Source organism: Microtus oregoni, unplaced genomic scaffold (assembly GCF_018167655.1).
Source record: "Microtus oregoni isolate MIOR12 unplaced genomic scaffold, Mior012 000050F_ref0000143, whole genome shotgun sequence".
Classification (NCBI taxonomy): domain Eukaryota; kingdom Metazoa; phylum Chordata; class Mammalia; order Rodentia; family Cricetidae; genus Microtus; species Microtus oregoni.
Window position 1 is genome coordinate 13,594,727 of NW_024543256.1, and position 21,521 is coordinate 13,616,247.

At 37.3% G+C, this 21,521-nt stretch overlaps 1 protein-coding gene across 1 annotated transcript in view; it reads left to right on the forward strand.

Moving 5' to 3' along the window:
* LOC121437115 (TBC1 domain family member 8B-like) overlaps window positions 1-21,521 on the forward strand; it is a 71,580-nt gene that overhangs the window by 45,431 nt on the left and 4,628 nt on the right. Inside the window, 8 exon segments of the mRNA XM_041636951.1 lie at window positions 5,740-5,857; window positions 7,398-7,683; window positions 8,798-8,927; window positions 9,425-9,523; window positions 17,018-17,086; window positions 17,238-17,478; window positions 18,656-18,721; window positions 20,464-20,547. Coding sequence (XP_041492885.1) covers window positions 5,740-5,857; window positions 7,398-7,683; window positions 8,798-8,927; window positions 9,425-9,523; window positions 17,018-17,086; window positions 17,238-17,478; window positions 18,656-18,721; window positions 20,464-20,547 — 1,093 coding nt within the window.

The window sequence follows — 21,521 nt, forward strand, 5'->3', positions numbered from 1 at the left end:
TTTAACTACTGATATATTTACTATTTTCTTTTTTAATATTTGTTTTTATTTATCCATATGTGTGTATCTCTGTGTGGATATTTGCCACATGGAGGTCAGAATAGGGCACTGGATGTCCTGGAATTGGAGCTACAGACAGCTGTAAGCTGCCCAACATGGGCACTGAAAACTGAACTCAGGTCCTCTAAAGAGCACCAAGAGTTTCTAACCACTTTCTTTTCGTTTAACAACTGGATTATTGTTCTGTAAAAGACACTGTGTCACATATTTAAGGCTATATAAAGATATATCATATAAAGATCATATCAGCAAAAATATATGGATCAGGTCTGAGGAAGTAAAGCTAAGTGGGTAACATGCTTGTAGTACAAACAGGAGAGCCTGAGTCTGAATCTCTAGCATCAATGTAAGAAAATCCAGGTATGGCAGAGTGCATCTGCAAGTCTAGTGCTGGGGAGAGGTGGATCCTGAGGGCTTGCTATCCAGCCAGTCTAGCTGATACAGCAAGCTTTGGGTTCAGTGAATAAACCATGTCTCAAAAATAAACAAACAAACAAATAGATAAATAAATAAATAAAATGGAATAATAATTGAGGAAGTACTCACAACATCGATCTTTGGCCTTCACATGTGCCTGCAACAGAAGAGCACACCCATACGCATGTGTCCATATGCATATGCAGACAATAGGTAGTTAAATGAATATTCATTGGGAAATTGAAAATCCAAAGAGACAAACTATTAGATGAATACTAAGTATGGTCAGGATTTATAATAAATTATTTTCACCTGGGAGGATCAGGGAAGGCTTCATGGAAGAGGTAGCATTTGCAGGTCTTGGCAGTTTATGAATCTGGGACATATAGAAATGGAATTAGAGAACTTTCTAAGTGGAAGGATTGGTGCAGCCCAATACAAATAGAGGGAAATAAAGAATATGCATAGGGCCAGGTACTCATGTACTATTTAATAAAGGAGAAGATGAATAATGCAATAATTTATTTGAAGAAAGCACTGGGTAGTTTGGGGTTGGTCAGGGGTGTGAATTTTATTTTCGAGGCAATGGGGGAGTCCTTGGTAAAAATCCTTTAGGGGTACACTGTGTTAACTGGGTAGTTGCCTGCTACTAAACACAAGCAGATAATAGCTGAAGTATTACAGACTATTATTTATTAGATGAGGAAAAACAATCATTTAAGTCAGTAGACAGTTCTCTTTTGTGGGATTATTAAGGGACTTAGGCTATGGGTTGAAAATATACTGTCATCTTAGAAGTAAAACTAAGATTTTGATAGCCATTACATGGACTCTGCAGATCAACTTGGGGAATATTGCATAGTAACAATATTAAATTTCTCAAACTATAAACACAGGTTGTTTCCTTCTTTATTTAGTAGATCTCTAGTTTCTTCTTCTTTTAAGATATTAGATAGCTTTCAATGTAAATTCTTTCTTTTTGGCTTTTTTGAGACAGGGTTTCTCTATGTAGCAGTTCTGGCTGTCCTGGAACTAGCTCTATAGAACAGGCTGGCCTCAAACTCACAGAGATTCACCTGCCTCTGCCTCCCAAGTCAATGTAAAATCTTAAAACTTCTTTTGATGATAATTTTGTTTCTCAGTATTTTAATCCTTTTGAGATTATAGTAAATGCATTTTTATCTCTTTTTATTAGTTCTTGCTAGCATATTAAAATACAAATTCATCTTTCTATATACTAATCTTGTCTTCTTTAGCCTTGCTCAGCTTATGTTGGTTTCAGAAGACCATTTGTAGATTTCTTTCAAGTTTCAATATATGTGTCTTGGGGTTTCTATAGCTGTAAAGAGACACCATAACTACAGCAACTCTTAAAAAAGGAACATACTTAATTGGGGTGGCTTACATTTTCAGAGGTTCAATCCATTATCACCATGGCAGGAAATGGCGGCATGTAGGCAGAAATGAAGCTTATCACATCTTCATCAGAAGGCGACAGGAAGTGGTCTAAGACACTGGGTGGTATCTTGGGCATGTGTAAGACCTCAACTCTTGCCTCTACAATGACACACTTCCTCCAACAAGACCACACTTCCTCCAACAAGGTCCCAACTTCTAATAGGCCACTGCCTTTGGGGCCATTTTCTTTTAGCCCACCATATTAAGAAATCATGGAATCTGAATAGTGACATTTTTCTTGATTCCAATCTGAATACTGTTCTTCCTTTTTTCTTGCCTAAATGGATATATACCTTCGATATAATGCTAAATGGAATTGTTAATATTATTATTTAACTTTGTTGAGCTGGCATCTCATTATTTTCCTGGCTTGTCTCGTTCTCCTGGGCTTCAGTGATCCTCTCACTCCATCCTCTTGAGCAGCGGGGATTACAAGTGTACCCCAGCACATGTGATTTGTTATTTATCTTAGGGAGAGCCACCCTTTTGTCATAAAGTATACAGTGAACTGTGGAGGGTTTGTGTAGATTATCAGGTTGAAGAATTTCCTTTCTATTTCTAGCTTCTGAGAAGGAGTATAGATGTGAGTGCAGTGAAACCCACCTGCAATCCTAACACTTAGGGGCTAGGGTAGGGCTGTCTTGAATACAAGTCTAGCCTGGGCTGCATACTGAGACTCTGTCTCAGAAAATCAAAGCAGGAAAAGGAGTATTGGATTTTTAATATTTTGATATTATAATTTAATTGCAATTTCTCCCTTCTCTTTCCCCTCTCTAAAACTACTCTCTCATACCCCTCCACTCTCCTTCAAATTCATGACCTCTGTTGTCACTACTTGTTATTGCATGTATATATGTATATGCATATATTTTCCTAAATATAATCAATTCAGTCCATATAATTTACTCATATGCATGTTTTCAGGACTGACCATTGGTACTGGATAACCACTGATATCTCCTCCCTGGGGAGGACCACCTCTCCTATTCCCAATTTCCTCACTTGCCAGTAGTTCTTTGTGTAAGGCTGAGGCCTCATGAAATTTTGTCAGATATTTTTTCTTTGTGTGCACTGACATTATTATATGATTTTTATTAAAATGAAATATTTCATTAATTGGTTTTCATATTTTGCACTCCATTTGCATTTCCAGGATAAATACCAGTTGCTCTTAGTATTTATTTTTGCATGCTCTCTAGTTTGGTTTCTTATTGTTTGGGGGGGATTTTACATTCATATTTAAAAAATACATTACTGTATAGTTGTCTCATAACACCTTTCTCTAATTTTGGTGTCAGGATTTTTTTAGAATGAGTTGGATAATGATTCTTGCTCTTAGATTTTACATGGTTTGTGAAGGACTGGTATTACTTCTTTAAATATTTAGTAGAATGTCCCAATAAAGCCATCTGTTCTTCATTATCTTTGTAAAAAGTGTTTCCATTAATATTTTAATCTCTTATTGTATATCCATTCTGATTTTTCCTTCCTCTAGAACTGGTTTTAGTAGGTGGCATTTTTTCAAAAACAATTGTCCATCTTATCGAATTTGTTAACATATGGTTGTTTGCAATGTACCTCTTTTCAGGTGGCAATAATTGTTGTTCACTCTCTCTTTTTTATCTTTTTAGTTAGGGTACCTAAATGTACATAATTTTAGATAATTTTTTAATATTTTGGTGATCCTAACTTATTTGTTAAAATTTCTTTTTAATATGTGTTTTCATTAATCTTTCGAGAAATTTGTACAACATGTCTTAATCATTTTGACCCCCCTGCCCCAACTCTTCCCAGATTCACCCTCTTTCCCTTCCTACCCAACTTTGTATTCTATTTTCTTCCCCTGCCCCATCAAGGCCAATTTGTGCTGCTTAAATATTCTTGGATGTGTGGCCTCCCACTGCAGCATGGTAGGCATATCAAGGGATGCATTCATAGAGAAAATTGACCCTTCCTCTCCAAGCAGCTAAGAATTACCCATAGCCACTCAAAGAGGGTTGGAATTTTGTGGAACTTTATGCCCAACTACCCTATATGCGCTAGGATTTGGGCTGCCTTAAGCTTGATTATGTCTTGTACATCCTATCACAACCACTGTGAGTACATATTTGCAGATGCCCTGCTGTATCCAGAAGACACTGTTTCCGTGTAGTTGTTCATCACCTCTGCCTCTTACCCTTGTTCCGTATCCTCTTCTGCAATGATGCCTGAGCTTTTGGAGGAGGTGGTGCAGTATATATGCTTCCATTATGCCTTAATATTCTATAATCTCTTATTCTCTGCACTTTGGCTAATTGCAGTTCTCTGTGTTGATCATCATCTACTGCAAAGTTTCTCTGATGAGGATTAGGAGATACTTTAATGTATGGGTATGATATCATTAGGCATTGGTTTAATACCATGTTCATTTGACAGAATAATAGTAGTAGATTCTCTACTAGGATCTATGATATCTCCAGCTATAGATTCTTGACCTGATAGTGGTTTCAGGTATAGGTCTCTTTTTGTGGAATGGGCCATAAACATATGATCAGAAAGTGGGTGGTTACTCCCACAGCATTTGTTCCACTGTTGCACCAATGGGCAATGTCTTGCAGGGCCAGCCATTATTGTAGTTCACAGAGTTCACAGCTGAGTAATACTGATGATACTGAACTTTCTTTTCTTTTCATTTTCTATTCCCTACCAGTTTATGATTGCCAAAAGCCCAAAATTTAGCCAGTGATGAGCGCTTGGTCTTATTCTTTCTTAACATATGTACAGGCTGGAATATAGTTCAGTGTTACAGTGCTTGCCAAGCATATACAAAGCCCTGGCTTTCAGCCCATGTAGCTCAGAAAAAGTGTACATAAAGCTATAGATGTGTCTAAAGCAATGTGCATGAACATGGGCTTCTAGATTGCTAAAGATATGCTAGAGTTTTTCAAAGCCCCCAGATTTTCCTCAAATGTTTTTGTTAATTTCTTGTTCATCCCAGCTGTTAGCCATTGTCTCGGGCAGCCACATGCTCAATAGCCACCTCTGATTATTTTTAAGAAACACTCCAGAGAAAAGGCTTTTGTGCTAGATGAACTCTGCGTCAGGTCAAGTAAAGACAGCTTTGTAAATGTAGTCTTCCAGAGGAGTACCAGACAGATTGAATAATGACAGTACTCTACAAATGGTACTTTGAAAGAACTCCAAGCCCTTTCTCATCTGTCCAATATAAACAGGAAGTTAGGTAGCAATGCAATGGAAAAGAAAGAATATATGTAAAAATCATTTGTTAGTAGAAAATCTAGAATTTGAATCAAAATTGCATGTACCGGATAAAGAGTTTCTGCAGTGATGAGAATCAGAATATCTAAGAAAACAAAGTATTTAATAGGGAGGTGGTGTTAAATTTTGTGAATTAATGAAGTGATTGATTTGATTTGGTATCTAAGGGATAATCTCCAGGAAATAGTTATAAAGGTTGTTTTCTCCAATATTAGAATATCATCCACAATTATGTGTTTTATTTTAAAGACTCAATAATTGACATTTTAACGCATTGAAATCAGCCTAATTGGTTTTTATTTATGGTGCTTTATATCCATGATATTACTGCTTCATTTTCCTTTAATATTGCTGTATAAAATACCTGGCTAGCAAATGTTAACCTAACTATACATTGCTTTACTTTGGATTAACTTCAAGTCCTCATATTTCCTTTATTATCACTCACTTATCATTATTGCTAGTCAAAAGTTCTATGCTTGAATAAGAAGTGCAGTTATTACCTAAGCAATAACCACTTTTTTGTTTCTTTTCTGGGAAATTTAGGCGATGAACATTTTGACTTCAGTATTGCTTCTATATGCAAAAGAAGAAGAAGCTTTTTGGCTTCTGGTTGCTGTATGTGAACGAATGCTGCCTGACTATTTTAATCGCCGAATCATTGGTAAAAAAGAAATACAAAAAGAATACTTACATATAAGCACGCATACATATATCTACACATGAGCACTGGCTTCATCTATTTCTGCTGCATCGCCAAATGGCACAGACAGTAATTTATATTGTTTTAATTAGTGATAAGAGGCAGGGAAGTCCAAGAGCATGGTGCCAACATCTGCTCAGCATGTTGGCAGGGTCTTACTACATCATAATAATGTGGCATAGGATATCATATGGCCAGACAGCAAGCACAGTAGAATTAGTTTTCTTTATATAATAAATCTGCTTCCATGAAAATTTACCTTAATCCATGAATTAACTAATCTATTCATTAAGGCAGAGACCTTGTGAACCAATCACTTCCGGAAGGTCTTAACTCTAAATATTATTAATACATGAATTGAAGAATACTTTAGTTTCTAACCTAAGAAATTTTTTCAACATCAGAAGACTTAGTCTTTTCTAAACTATGTTAATGTCTATTGTCTATTTCGTAGGAGAGTGATTTTGTTTGTGAATCTGGGGGACTTTTGCTTGTTGAGACAAGGTCCAGCTGTATAGCTCAGGGTGCATAGCCTCGGCCTCCCAATTGCTGAGATGACCCAGACTTCTTACCTATTAAATTGCCAGTCAAACTGAAGAGTTGGTAAAATAGATTGAAAAAGACATAAAACGTAAGCCATGTCAAAATGTCACATTGACTGATACTCTAGGGCAAAGATCTTTGAATATTGGATGTGTACTTGGAAAAATGTTTGTTACTTTTTCAAAATTAAGGACCTGGCTTGCTTTTTAATGAAAATGAAATTTTAATTTGTGTTTATAAACACTAGATTGCCAAAATAATAATGATTTGAGACATCGAGAACTACTAAGGAAATTTTAATAGTTTCTTGATGGGAGGGAGATTTTAATCAACTTAAAGTTTCTATATTTGGATGGGTTCACATAGAAAATGAATCAAATTTTTCTTTGTTAATTATGTGGCATTGTCTTTAGTTATCATATATATAAGCATCTGTGATCCCATTTTAATACCTATAGGTAATCTACCCTTTGTACCTTCTTAAGTTTTCAGTGCTGTGACTAGGTCTTGATTATGTTGACTTTTGTCGTAAGTTCTATGTACGTTTATTTTTACTTCTATCAAGATTGAATTCTTTTTGCACTAAGGCTATATAGCTGAGTGATAGCATGTTTGTCTGGTATGCACAGGCCCTGAGTTCCATCCTACCACCACAAAAGATAATAAATTCTTTGAAGATGATCTCACCTCATTAGTAGTATCTAGTGCATGTCTCTGACTGTAAGAAGGACTCAGGAACTCCTCAAATGAATTAAAATGGAATTTCTCAAGTGTTCTTAGGTTCATGACACTCAACTCGCAGCTGCAGACATGTGCAAATTCTAGGAAGGCAATAAAGGGCTCCTGTTTGAAGGAATTGAGCTGAGCTGTACCAGGAAGCGGATGAAAATGGAGCAGAGGCATAAAGAAAGCTTTTCAGGAGGTGGTCGTTTTTTTAACTTGCTTTAATGTTTTCCAGGTGCCTTGGTGGATCAGGCAGTGTTTGAAGAACTTATTAGGGATCACCTTCCTCAGCTGACGGAACACATGACCGATATGACCTTCTTTTCCTCGGTTTCTCTCTCGTGGTTCCTCACACTCTTCATTAGTGTGCTGCCTATTGAAAGCGCAGTGAATGTGGTGGACTGTTTCTTCTATGACGGGATAAAGGCCATTTTACAGCTGGGATTGGCAATACTTGACTATAATTTAGACAAACTTCTGACGTGTAAAGATGATGCGGAAGCTGTGACAGCACTAAACAGGTATTGTAAGAACTCTAGCATTTAAATCTGGAGGTAGGCCGGGGGGAGATGGGTTAGCAATTGAGAATGTTTGCTGCTATCTCAAATGAGTTCGGTTCCCAGCACCCATGTCAGGCTGCTATCCAACTCAAGGGTTCAATAGCCTCTTCTTGCCTCCATGGGCATTCCAACATGTATGTTATATGGACAGACATACACATAAGTAAAAATTTTAAATCCACTGGAGATAGGAGTGATTACATTGTTCAGTCTGCTTAACTTACCAGTGAGGAAACTGAGTCCTAGAAACTTCAAGCAATTGGCTTTAAGTCATAGAACTGGTTGAAAGAAAGGGCTAGGCCCAAAGTCCTGCCCTTTGTCTTTAAATAGAGTACAGCAAAAGTATATCACTCTGATGAGAACAGTTAGGTTCCTTTCATATTTGTGCTAACATCATTAATTCAGTAAATCCTAACATTAGCAATTCTACTTTAAACTAGAATGTCTATATAGAAAGTAATGTGAGGGGCAAAGAGCTAGTTAGTAACCAAGTATCCAGTAGGGGAAATTATCCTGCTTTCCAGGTGATATCAGTAAGGTAGGTTGAATTTTATTTTCCTGGTATATTTTGTATGAATGCTACTTTGTATTGGGGCACATGGGGCTTTGAGTACTAGATGTATTACACATACATGTGTGTGAGTTAAGTGAATGAAAATGAATTGGCAACTGTTGTAATGCTTCATCAAACCCCATTCTGTACAGAATAATATATACATCTCCCTTTGGCCTCTGGAACTCTAAAGATAAGGCCTCAGTTTTCCTTTTGAAAACTGGTTTCCCCTTTCAAGCCTCTATAGAGCTGATATTCAGTCCATTCTGGATGGGTTTGGACTATTTGCAAAGTGTGCTCTGAACCTGTTCACTTCCCGCATGTTCTTTTTCACTGCCATGCATCTAATCCTTCTATCCACTTTCGGAATTCCCAACCATCTTTTGATTCTTCTTCATACTCCTTCCCTCGTGTTCTCATTTAAAATTGACCTCTGACTGACTTAGGAACCATTAGCTGTGCTGTTCTCTGCTACAACTATTTTAGTTGCACTAATTCTTATGTTATTGTCATTTTGGATAGGTTCTTTGACAATGTCATTAATAAGGACAGCCCATTGCCTTCAAATGTTCAGCAGGGTTCAAATATCAATAATGAAAAAAGCAGTCACACTAAAGTGGATATTACAGATTTGATTAGAGAATCCAATGAGGTAAGTTTTATGTACCATAAATATGATTACTTAGCATATTTAAATATTATAAATAATTGCATGGCATTCTTGTATATTAAGAACAGCAATGCGAACAAAGTAACAACTTAAAATCTAACTTTACTATAATATTGAGTTCTGTGAATTGACCTTAGGTTGTGTAATTTCCTCTGCCTCAACTTGTTTTTCATTAAATGATATTAAATTCACTTGCTTTCACAAATGATGACCACGTCTAAATATGTCTCACTCTAGAAAAAGTTAAAAAATGATTTTCCTTCACAAACTAAGACTTTGACCAGTGTTCTTACTCAAGACACACTGTAGATAGATACAATTTTCTCTAGTGAACATATTTAAAACACTGAGATGGAAATGTGCAAAGTCACTGATAGAAATAGAATCAAGGCCTCAGAGAATTGAGTCTGATGAAATTCAATTGTAAGAGAAGTGGATATTTATTATGAATGAGTAGCCACTGCAATCCTTTCTTGCAGAAATATGGTAGTATCCGCTATGAAGATATACACAGCATGCACTGTCGAAATCGGTTGTATGTGATCCAGACCCTGGAGGAAACAACAAAGCAGAATGTGGTGAGTATCACCTGGGGCAGGGGGTGGGGGACCCTCAAGGAACTTTGCTCTCTCTTCTTAAAAGATAACTTTCCATGTGAATAAAATGAAAGACGGTAACTTACAGAGCTAGGTTCGGGCCTTGTAAGTTTTTAGAGGAGAAATAGTTGTTTGCTTCTGGCTGAATGCTTGTGTTTATTTCAGTGTGATTCTGTTATTTGACCTTCAACTGTACTGTGGAGCAGTACTGAATTAGCATTTGAGCAACAAACATCTGTGGTTCAGTTAAGAATAGCTTGGGCTGGAGAGATGGCGCATTGATTAAGAACTTGTACTGCTCTTCACAAGGACCCAAGCTTCCTAGCACATGTACCCAGCAGCTCACAACCTTCTAGAACTCCAGCTACAGTGAATCCAGCACCCTCTTCTGGCTTCCATGGGCATTACACTCAAATGCACTCAAACCATATACACATAATTAAAAATTAAAATTAGAAGATAGCTCTCATAATAGCAAATGCTTCTAATAAATATTATTTCTCTGTAATACTTAAAAGAAAATTAAAAGTGTATAAAACAGAATTCACTCTTAAAGCATTGCTATGATTCCATAGGTAGCTGCTAATATTGGTTTCCTCTGGTCAGTGAGATGACTAGATCACTGATCCCAAGGTGAAGAATTTTACTTTGCTGTTTATAATCTTCTACACTGTTTAATTTTTATCATTACGATTTATTGTTTTATAAACCTCCTCACTTAAAAACTGGGTCCTCTGCTGGCCAGTGGTGACACACACCTTTAATTCCAGCACTGGGGAGGCAGAGGCAAGTGGATCTCTGTGAGTTCCAAGGCAGCCTGATCTACAGAGTGAGTTCCAGGACAGCCAGAGCTGTTACACAGGGAAACCCTGTCTCGAAAAACGAAACAAAACAAAACAAAACAAAACTGCCGGGCGGTGGTGGCGCACGCCTTTAATCCCAGCACTCGGGAGGCAGAGGCAGGGGGGATCTCTGTGAGTTCGAGGCCGGCCTGGTCTACAAGAGCTTGTTCCAGGACAGGAACCAAAATCTACGGAGAAACCCTGTCTCAAAAATTAAAAAAAAAAAAAAAACAAAACCTGAGTCTTCAAAGATGCAATCTAGGAAAATTAACATTTCTGACGATCCTAGTTTAGATTTCAATTAAATAATTCAGCAATGTTACTGTGACATGGGACAGAGAACCTTTGTTTTTGCTTCAAAATATTAACTTAAAATATTGGTTACATACATTTATTACAGACAATTCAAGCATTACAGAAATATCTCAAAAATGAAGTTTTCTTACCCCAAGTAACTATGGTAAAATGTTTCAAGTGCATCCTTACATTTCTTTTTACTGTGTAAGATCATAAAACATATTCAGGCTGGTGGAGAAAGAGAAGATAGATTTTGAAAATGAGATCACACATTATACCAGTCATTCAAATATATAATGATCATTGCATATCAGTATAATTAGATCTAACTCACTCTTTTAGTGCACAAAGTATATACCATGATATAATTAATTCTTTGAGAATTTCATACAATGTATTTTAATCATGTTCATTCCCCTTCACCAACTCCTCTGAAATTCTTCCCACCTCCCGATCCACTTATCTTCATGTGCTGTGTCTCTTTTAAACCCACTGAGTCCAGTTTTTCTGGCTGAGTAATCCTTGGAATGGGGCTTGCCCTGGAATACAGTCAACATACTAGAAAACTGTCATTGCCCCTCCCAGTACTCATCAAATGCTAGCTCCTCAGCTAGGAATAAGTCTTTGTGTCTACCTCCTAGGATTGTGTCTGGTTTGACTTTTATGGGTCCTGCGCATACTATCATAATCACTGTGAGTTCCTGTGTACACCTTCTATGTTGCATCTGAAAAACAGTTTCCATGACCTTTGTATCTTACAATGCTTCTGTCTCCTCCTCTGCATTGATCTCCAAGCCTTGTGAAGTAGGGTGTGTTGAAATACGGAGCGGTGGGCTGTGTCCCGCCACCCGGCTAGCTTTACCCGAAATAATTACACGGAAACTGTATTCTTTTAAACACTGCCTGACCCATTAGTTTCAGTTTCTTATTGGCTAGCTTTTACATATTGATCTAACCCATTTCTATTAATCTGTGTAGCCCACGAGCTGGCTTACCAGAAATGATCTTAACCTGCGTCTGTCTGGAGTGGGAGAATCATGGCGACTCCCTGACTCAGTTTCTTTCTCCCAGCATTCCGTTCTGTTTACTCCGCCTACCTAGGTTGGCCTATCAAATGGGTCTAGGCAGTTTCTTTATTAATAAGAAATCACTCCCACATCAAGGGTGTGATATAAACATCCCACTTAAGCTTAACACTCCAAAGTCTCTACCTATTGACCACATGTAGGTTTCTATATTAATAACTGCCCACTGCAAGAAGCAGCTTTCTTGAGTGCACTGATACATGGGTAGTTGAATATTGAATATTTTCTTTCATATGTTTGATTGCTTTTTCTTGGTTTTCTTTAAGCGATTTGTTGATGTCTTCTATTTTTTGTTTGTCTTTTTTCCCATTTCTTTGAGGGAATTTCTCATATTCTCTTTAAGGACCTCAATCATTCTCCTGAAGTTACTTTTTAGGTCATTTTCTTCTGCTACATCTATATTTGTTGTTCAAGTCTTGCTGCTATAGAGTCACTAGATTTTACTGGTGTCGTGTTGCTCTTTGTGGTATTGCGTATGTTCTTACCTCATCTTTTCCTCTAATTGGTGTAATTGGGGCTGCCTGTGACTCTGGTGATCAGTCTTCCAGATACCAGTAGCTGCCTGTGACTCTGGTGATCAGTCTTCCAGATGCCAGTAGCTGCCTGTGACTCTGGTGATCAGTCTTCCAGATGCCAGTAGCTGCCTGTGACTCTGGTGATCAGTCTTCCAGATGCCAGTAGCTCCAAGGCTCAGATGGATGCTCATCGTACTGTAGTCAGTGCCATGGTTCCAGTCACCCTGTTGGTCACTCCATGTTCCTGGAGGTTGCCCAGCACTCCTGGGGTTTGCTCTATGACATTGAAGTTTGCTGTCTCAGTCACACTGTGGCCTAGGTTGCCAGCTCAGTCCTGGTCCTGTGGAGCTCGCCTCTTCAGGCATGCTCCAGCCTAGGTCGCTGGCCCAGTCCTGTACCCACAAATATCCCTGGTATAGATCTGCTCCTGTTCCCATGGAGTTCACTGTCCCAGGCCCACTCCAGCCCAAGTTGCTGGCTCAGTCCTGCTCCTCTGGAGTTTGTTACCTCAGGTCTGCTCTGGCCTAGATGCTGGCTCAGTCCTGCTTCTGTGAAGTTTGCTGCCTCAGGCAAGATCTGGCCCAGGTCACTGGCTCAGTACTGCTCCTGTAGAGTTTACCCTCCCAGGTAGTAGCATTTCTTTGACAATTATATTTGTAACCTATCATTTCTTCCTCGTTATTGTTCATGTTTTATGATGTCTGTCAGAGTCTTCAAATTACAGATTTTACATAGTCAAGTCTTTCCTTTTTCTTTCATAATGACTGGTTTTCATTTAAAACTTAAGCCTTTCTCTAGCTAAAATTATACAAATTATAAAAGTACCTAGTTTTTATAAGCTCACAGTACTGATGATAGTTTTCATTTTAACATTTAGCATACAGGTTAATATACCTGGAAGATTTTGTTATATATGATATCAATATTTTCCAACTAAAAACTTTCATTGAAAACTATTGCATGGTCTGTTCTTATTGTATTGTACTTTTCATACCCTGAATTTTCATGTGCATATGTGGGAGCAGTTCTTTATTTTACTTTTTGTTATTACAACTATGTCTATTTGAATTAGTGTAACTTTATAGTACATTATGAAATCTGGTGAGACTTTAAATTTTTCTTTTTAATATCCATTATAGTTATCTGACTTTTTAGATGTCCTTTAGCAAGCATTTATGATTTTGATCCTGTACATTGTCCTAGTTAGGATTTCTATTGTTGTGATGGAACACCATGACCAAAAGGTACTTGAGGAGGAAAGGGTTTATTTCTTACATTTCATGTTACAGTTCATTATCAATGGAAGTCAAGGCACTGGCTTGGTCATCATAGTTTTCTCAGCCTGCTTCCTTCCAGAACCCAGGACCACCAGCTCCAGGGTATTCCCACCTACAATAGGCTGGGCCCTCCCCCAGCAATCACTAAATAAGAAAATGCCTTAGAGGCTTGCCTCCCTACAGCCTGATCTTATGGAGAAATTTTCTCCAATTGGGGTTCCCTCCTAGCAGATGACTTTAGATTGTGTCAGGCTGACAAAAAGCTAACCATCACATAGGTCTTAAATATTTCTTATTGATTTTTTTCATAATGCATTTTGTGGCAAAAATGACTGAGATGTTTTTCTTTACATTTTTTCAGTTATTTATTGGTATAAGTGCAAATCTCTTGATTTGATTTTCTTGCATTTTGTTGTGGCCACAACACTGGTTGACTGATTGTTCCACCTTATACTAGCACTTTTGGTGTCCTAAATAAAGAGTGCTTAATTTTCAGTGCTAAGAATTTTGGCCCTTCCTAATAAGTAATCTTCTTTTCTTTTGTGTGTTTATTACTTCATGATCTTGAAACCTTGAAGTAATATTGAATAATAGCAATAGGAGTAGGCCTTTTAGTCATACTCCTAAATTTAATAGAGATGCCTCCCATATTTTATTACTATTGATTTCAGAAGGATGTCCTTTATTAAACTAAAGAAATTTTATTAAGTTTCTAGGTTGAAAGGATGAAGATATAGCTCAGTAGTAGAGTGCACACACAGAGTTCTAACTGAAATGGGAACAATTCTTTTTAAAAATTAATACTGAGTTAATTTTTAAAATTATCAAAAGTTAACTTTGATACAATGACTTTCATATCTTCAGATTGTGTGGCTTTTTATTTACTAATATAGTAAATTTTATTAAAGAATTATTGGAATTCCAGAAACAGAAGAAGCATTGCCAAATTCTTTCTATGAGGCCACAGACACCCTGATACCCAAACTACACAAAAACCCAACAAAGAAAGAGAATTACAGATCAATTGCACTCGTGAACATAGATGCAAAAATACTCAATAAAATACTGATAAACTGAATCCACGAATACATCCAAAATACCATCCACCATGACCAAGTAGGCTTCATCCCAGAGATGCAGGGATGGTTCAACATATGAAAATCTGTCAACCCATAATATAAACAAACTAAAAGAAAAAATACCACATGGTCATCTCATTAGATGCTTTAAAAGCCTTTGACAAAATCCAACACTCTTTCATTAAAAAAGTCTTGGTGAGCTCATAGATACAAGGAGCATATCTAAACATAATAAAAACAATATATAGCAAGCTGACAGCCAAGATAAAATTAAACAGAGATAAACTCAGAGCAATTCTACTAAAATCATGTATAAGACAGGGCATTGTAAAATGAATCTGGCTATAATATCATTAATGTTCTATTTTGATAATTTGACTAAACAGTTTAGCAAGGTTCTCTGTGTCTGTGTTAAAATAACATTGATTTCAGAATTTCTTTTGCTTTTTTAGAGACATGGTCTCAGTATGGAGCCATAGTTGGCCCTGAAGCTGGCTATGTAGGCCGGACTTCCCTAAAACTGTTCTTGTCTCCCAAGTATTGGGATCAAAGGTGTGTACCACCATGACCATTAAGGATTTATTTTTTGTGAATGCTAATTTTATGCCAATTTAGCTTATGTTGCATAATAGATTTTGTAGTAAACTCATATTTTCTATGCTCTGAAATACTTTAATGTACGTAGGATATCACTGTTATTAGAAAGTTTGAGAAAACAAGCCTCTAAACCTTTGGGTCTGCTAACTTTTGATGATGGGAGCTTTTCGTTGCCATTTCTGTTCTGTTTATTCAAGTTGTTTGCACATTGAGTTAATTTTGGTGACATATTTCCCAAGGAAATTATATATTTTAATCTCAATCTTCAGATATATTTGCATAACACTTCAGAATTCATTTAGTTGATTTTATATGCTGCATTCTGTATGATGAACACCTTGATGACTTTCATATCCATCTTTCCATGTTATCCTTCTTAAGTTTGTATTACATTTATTTACTGGAGGGGTGTACTCATGTGCCATAGCATCCATGTGGAAGCCAGAGTACAAATTATGACATTTGTTCTCTCCATCTACATGGGTCCGTGGGATTGAACTCAGGTCATCAGTCTTGGTAGCAAGTACCTTTATCCACTGAACCATTTTGTCAGCCCATATTTATACTTTGCTTCTCATTGATATTTATTCGTGATATCTTTTTATCACACCAAGATCTATTTTACTTTTTCAATTAATTGACAAAGTAGTAATATAGTACTATATTAATATTAGTACACTAATGTTGAAATAGGAGCGGCAGGGCTGCATCCCTGGCACCCGGCCGCCTACATGGCTAACTCTAGCTTATGCCCCGAAATAATTACACGGAAACTGTATTCTTTTAAACACCACTTGGCCCATTATATCTAGCCTTTTCTCGGCTAACTCTCGCACCTGGACTAGCCCATTTCTCATAATCTATGTAGCCCACGAGCTGGCTTACCAGGAATGATCTTAACCTGCGTCTGCCTGGAGTGGGAGAATCATGGCGACTCCTTGACTCAGCTTCTTTCTCCCAGCATTCTGTTCTGTTTTCTCCGCCCACCTAAGGGTTGGCCTAACAAATGGGTCTAGGCAGTTTCTTTATTAATAAGAAATCACTACCACATCACACTAAAGTTAAGTAGTAGTTATATCAGAAACACAAGGTTAGTTCAGCAACTAACTAAAAATCAAGAAATAACTTGGCAATTGTTACTAGAGCTGCAATAAAAAAAAAATGATGTGGGGAGAACATGAGCAAAGAATTCGGGACCACGAGGCGTGCATCCACCCACTGAGACAGTGGAGCTGATCTACGGGGAGCTCACCAAGGCCAGCTGGACTGTGACCGAAAAAGCATGGGATAAAACCGGACTCTCTGAACATGGCGAACAATGAGGGCTGATGAGACACCAAGGACAATGGCAGGGGGTTTTGATCCTACTTAATGTGCTGGCTTTGTGGGAGCCTAGCCAGTTTGGATGTTCACCTTCCTAGATATGGACGGAGGGAGAGGACCTAGGACTTACCACAGGGCAGGGAACCCGGACTGCTCTGTGCACTGGAGAGGGAGGGGGGGGAGAGGAGTGGGGGGAGGGGGAGAAGGGTGGGAGGAGGGGGAGAAGGGTGGGAGGAGGGGGAGAAGGGTGGGAGGAGGGGAAGGGAAATGGGAGGCTGGGAGGAGGTGGAAACTTGTTTTTTGTTTATGTTTTTTTTCTTCTTTTCGCAATAAAAAAAATGATGTGTAGGTTTAAAAAAAGAAAAGAAAATATTTTCTCCTTGTAGAGGAAAACACCAAGTGAATTCAAAGACTTTTTAAAAGGAAATGCTGAGTCTAAGTTGCTTTTGATCTTTTTAAAGTTGCATGTTGTATCACAAGATGTGAAGATGAATCTTCAGGAATTGGATGAACTTTATGTCATTTTTAAGGTATGTTGTTCCTTTTTAACGAAAATTAATCTTTTAGCGGAATTTTATCTCCATTGCTCTTAAACATTTTTATGTTTTAAGAGACATATTTAGAAAAATTCTTTGACTTTTTTCTGATTTAATGACTCTCCTTTTCCATTTTTTTTTGTAGAAAGAGCTGTTTATATCTTGTTATTGGTATTCGAGTTGTCCAGGATTGAAGCATCATGACCCCAGCCTGTCATATTTGGAACAGTATCAGATTGACTGCCAGCAGTTCAGAGTGCTGTATCACTTGTTGAGTCCCTGGGCTCATTCTGCAAACAGAGACTCACTAGCTTTATGGACATTCAGATTGTTGGATGAAAATTCTGATTGCCTTATAAACTTCAAAGAATTCTCCTCTGCAATTGGTAGGCTGATGCCCTTCTACTTTCTAAAGCAAAACATAACTATGTTCTCTATGCCCCCAAAATATTCCCTACTACCCCAAAATATTTTATCTTGCTGCCTATTACTGCTAGTTTAGGTCAATTTTGGATTACATTGTCTTCAGGTTTAGTAATTATGAGCCTTTTTTAAATGTGCTTGCTGCTAAACCTATGCATCTTGATCTCTTTTAATAATTTATTTTTACTTTATGTGCATCGATATTTTGCCTACATTTATGTCTGTATGAGGGTGTTGAATCACCTGGACCTAGAGTTACAGATGGTTGTGAGCTGGCACATGGATGCTGGGAATTGAACTCAGGACCTCTGGAAGAACATCTAGTGTTCTTAACCACTGAGCTATCTCTCCAGGCCCATATATTGATTTCTTTTTTGCCCAGCCCTCTCAATGAAACAAGCTGTTTGATGTGGGTGTTTTAATGGTTTAACATGAAGAAAGAGAATGTCTAGGATTTTTCCACACCAGATAGATAGATACAACAGAAGGATTTTCCCCCTGGGTAAAAATCTAACCACATAGCCTAGATAAGTGATACAGAAATACTAAACAAATGAGTTGTGCCTATAGTCGATAAGTCATAGGTTTTGTTCCTTTGTTTTTCATACCCCCCCCCCAGCAATGATTTCTTTTCACTCATTATCTTGCAGAGCAGTTCTCTCCTCAAATGAATCATAAAGCCCCATTCCAAAAGAAAAGGGAAATATGAGGTTGGGAGAAAGGCGCTTGTGAATAGAGCATGCTATTCCCCTGGTGGAGTGTTTCGGTTATGTGCTTGAAAGTGAAAATCTTACTGACTGGGTAGTTAATTGTTAGCTTAAGAAACACTATGTTGCCTGGTGGTGGTGGTGCATGCCTCTAATCCCAGCACTAGGAAGGCAGGGGCAGTTCAAGGCCAGCCTGGTCTACAGAGAGAGTTCCAGAATGGCCAGGGCTGTTACACAGAGAAACCTTATTTTGAAAAACTAATGAGAGAGAGAGAGACAGGGCTGGGGGTGGGGGAACAGACTGACTGGCTGACTGTGTTTTAGATCCTAATTCCTGTCTACTGTCTGTATCTTAATCTCTTTGGGTGGAAATGGTTGAATGTTTAGTTAATGTTTAGTTACCTGAGTTTTCTAACTGAATTTTATTGAACAGATATAATGTACAATGGAAGTTTTACTGAGAAGCTTAAGCTGCTTTTTAAGATGCATATTCCTCCAGGTAAGACTTTACCAGTCTTTAATGGTATATAGTAAGAGTTCATTCCATTGTAACAGGCATCATTGTACATATAATTTCACTTTAACAAATAAAACAGTTTTCCATATAATTTAAAGTTATTGCTTTATTGTGGTCCTCAAGTAATATCACAAGTATTTTTGGTGGTGTAGGTATAGATATAGACAGGATGAAATCTGTAGAAGAGATTCCATATATCAGTTGGATCTTTACTTTCCTATTAGTAGGCAATCATCTCTGTCTGTCTCTCTCTCTCTCTCTCTCTCTCTCTCTCTGTCTCTCTCTCTCTCTGTGTGTGTGTGTGTGTATGTATGCAGTTTAAGATATAGTCTCAATATATATCCCAGACTGAGCTCAGTCTCAGAAGTGCAAGGATAACAGGCATGTGCTACCATGTCCTGCTAGCTAGCTCTTAAATGATAGCTTGTATAAGAACTTATGTATCGTTGGAAATTTGGGATACTGTTGAATTTGTGCTGTTGCAGATGGGTCTAAATTAGCATGTGCACAACCTTTATTTTATATCCAGTGTCACCCTTAGACCCTCACACAGGCTCATGGTTGAACGCATGCATAAACACACACATAAAATATATTTTATATGCACTCTCTTATTTTAGCATCATAATCTTTGAAAGATTATATTATCCTTCCAATTTTTACAAAAGGAGAATGAGGGTTGGGGAGATTCAATTATGTCCCAAATATACTTGATATGAGGCCCATCCAACTCCAAAAGTTTTTTTTTTCTGTTTTGCTCTACTTCTCCAAAGTCACCATGCCCTTTCAGTTTTCATAAATTTTTTCCACTGTCCTTAGGATTATTTCCCAACACATCCCTACTGTTAAAAAATATATTGCGAAAAGTGGCTTGGATTTAGTAATTCATTAAAATCAAATAGCACTTCATAATTTGTCTAATGTTCTCCCTGGCTTCCTTTAAAAGCTTTTTAAAGGCTTTTCAGGTTAGCAAGGAATCATTTAGCAGACCAACAAACTAAAGCCATGTTTAATCCTTCAGACGCCCAAATCACTAACACAGCATTAAAAACAAAAGTCAAACCACATAATAATTTAATTATAAGAATAAATTTTATTAGATTATGTTACCATTTAAATGTTTAAATTTTCCATGTAATACGTTATTGATGGAGAGGTTGAAAGTAGGAATATTAAGTAGGATAAAATATAAGCTAGGAAACACTGTGTCTCCGTTGACTAACAGTGGGGAACAGTAAAGCTCTGAGCTTCAGGTTTCCTTATTAGTGCAGGAGTTTTAGATTTCATGTTCAGAGCTAATCTAACTACCAGATTCGTCTTTCCATGACTCTCTAAAAACTGGTAAAAAGCAAGGAGGTTACCCGTGCTCCCGTAGATGACCTCGGAAGCAAAAGGACTCAGTGCGTTTACAAAAGAGTCCACGGAATTAGAAGGGATTAATGGTGGTGGAAGAGGGAAGAAAGAAATGGGGCGATGGATTTGATCATATACATATATGAAGTTCTTAAGCAATAAAAAGAAATGCAAGGAAGAAAAATTTTAGAATTCAAAGTGATGAAATGTTTATTTGGTACACAACAACAGAGCAATAGTATTTCCACTTTTCTGTATGTACACATTTCTTATATACTTCATCTAATTTCTACTCTTCAATTTGTCTGCATTTAAGAACCACTTCTCTGCCTTCACTGCTAGTAAATGTGATTTGGCTTATATGCTTTCAGCTTATACTGAAGTGATGTCTAAGACTTCTTCCAAGGGCGATGAGCTTTCCACCGAAGAATTGCTTTATTTCAGTCAGCTCCAGGGTAAATAAATATTCCTTTAAACTTTGAACTGAATTTGTGTTGTTTTAAATTGGGTCTCAGACTGATCTCAAACTCTTGGGCTCCAGTAATCATCCTGCCTCAGTCTCCCAGGTAGATAGGTAGACAGGACCATGGGCATCTTGATGACTAGCTACTTGTGGAGATCTTATTGAATTGGAGTCACTGTACCTTTTACATTGTGATACTACGATAGCAGTTAGCATAGTCTGTAAATATTTGACTGATTAGACTGTGCTTAATAATTTTTATTTTTTGAAATTTCTTATTATTTAAAAGGAAGTATATATAAAAGATTTTTGCTTTTAATTGTATTAAAGAAATTTTGTATCAGGCCATTTCTATGCTTTGATAAAGGATGGTGAAGCTGATAGAATCATTGATGATTTACAATCCATAACTTTTATTTAAATAGTGAATACTTCTTATAAATCAAGTGTACAATAGAAGAATCTGCTTTCTCACATAAATTGGAAGTGATACACACTTGTGTGTGTGCTTTTCGCATTTGTTTCATTTTCATAGGTACATGGTCTTACAGAGAACATGTGTGTGTCTATTTGGTTACTGTATGTAAAGTGAGCATTAACAAAACCTCAAAACCCATCTATTTAAGTCTGCCCACTTTATATAGAAGAACATTGAGTACAGAAAGCAGTGAATTGTGCAGGGTTTCACAATGAGTTCTTGTCTTACCCAGGGCATATGGCTTCTTCTTCAGACCTCCATTATGCATAGGGCTTTCCTCCTGGTAATAAACATAATGCTTCTTAATTTGAAGGCAGTCAAATAGAGAAGCTATCACTCAGAAGCAAATACTTAAGTTTGATGTATTACCATCTAGGATTTTTTAAATATTAATATACAGTGTTCTTTTCTTTTACTATGAATATTTTTGATACTTTGCATTCTAAGATCAGGAGATCAGGTCACATAAAATTGCTTTGGTGGGTCAA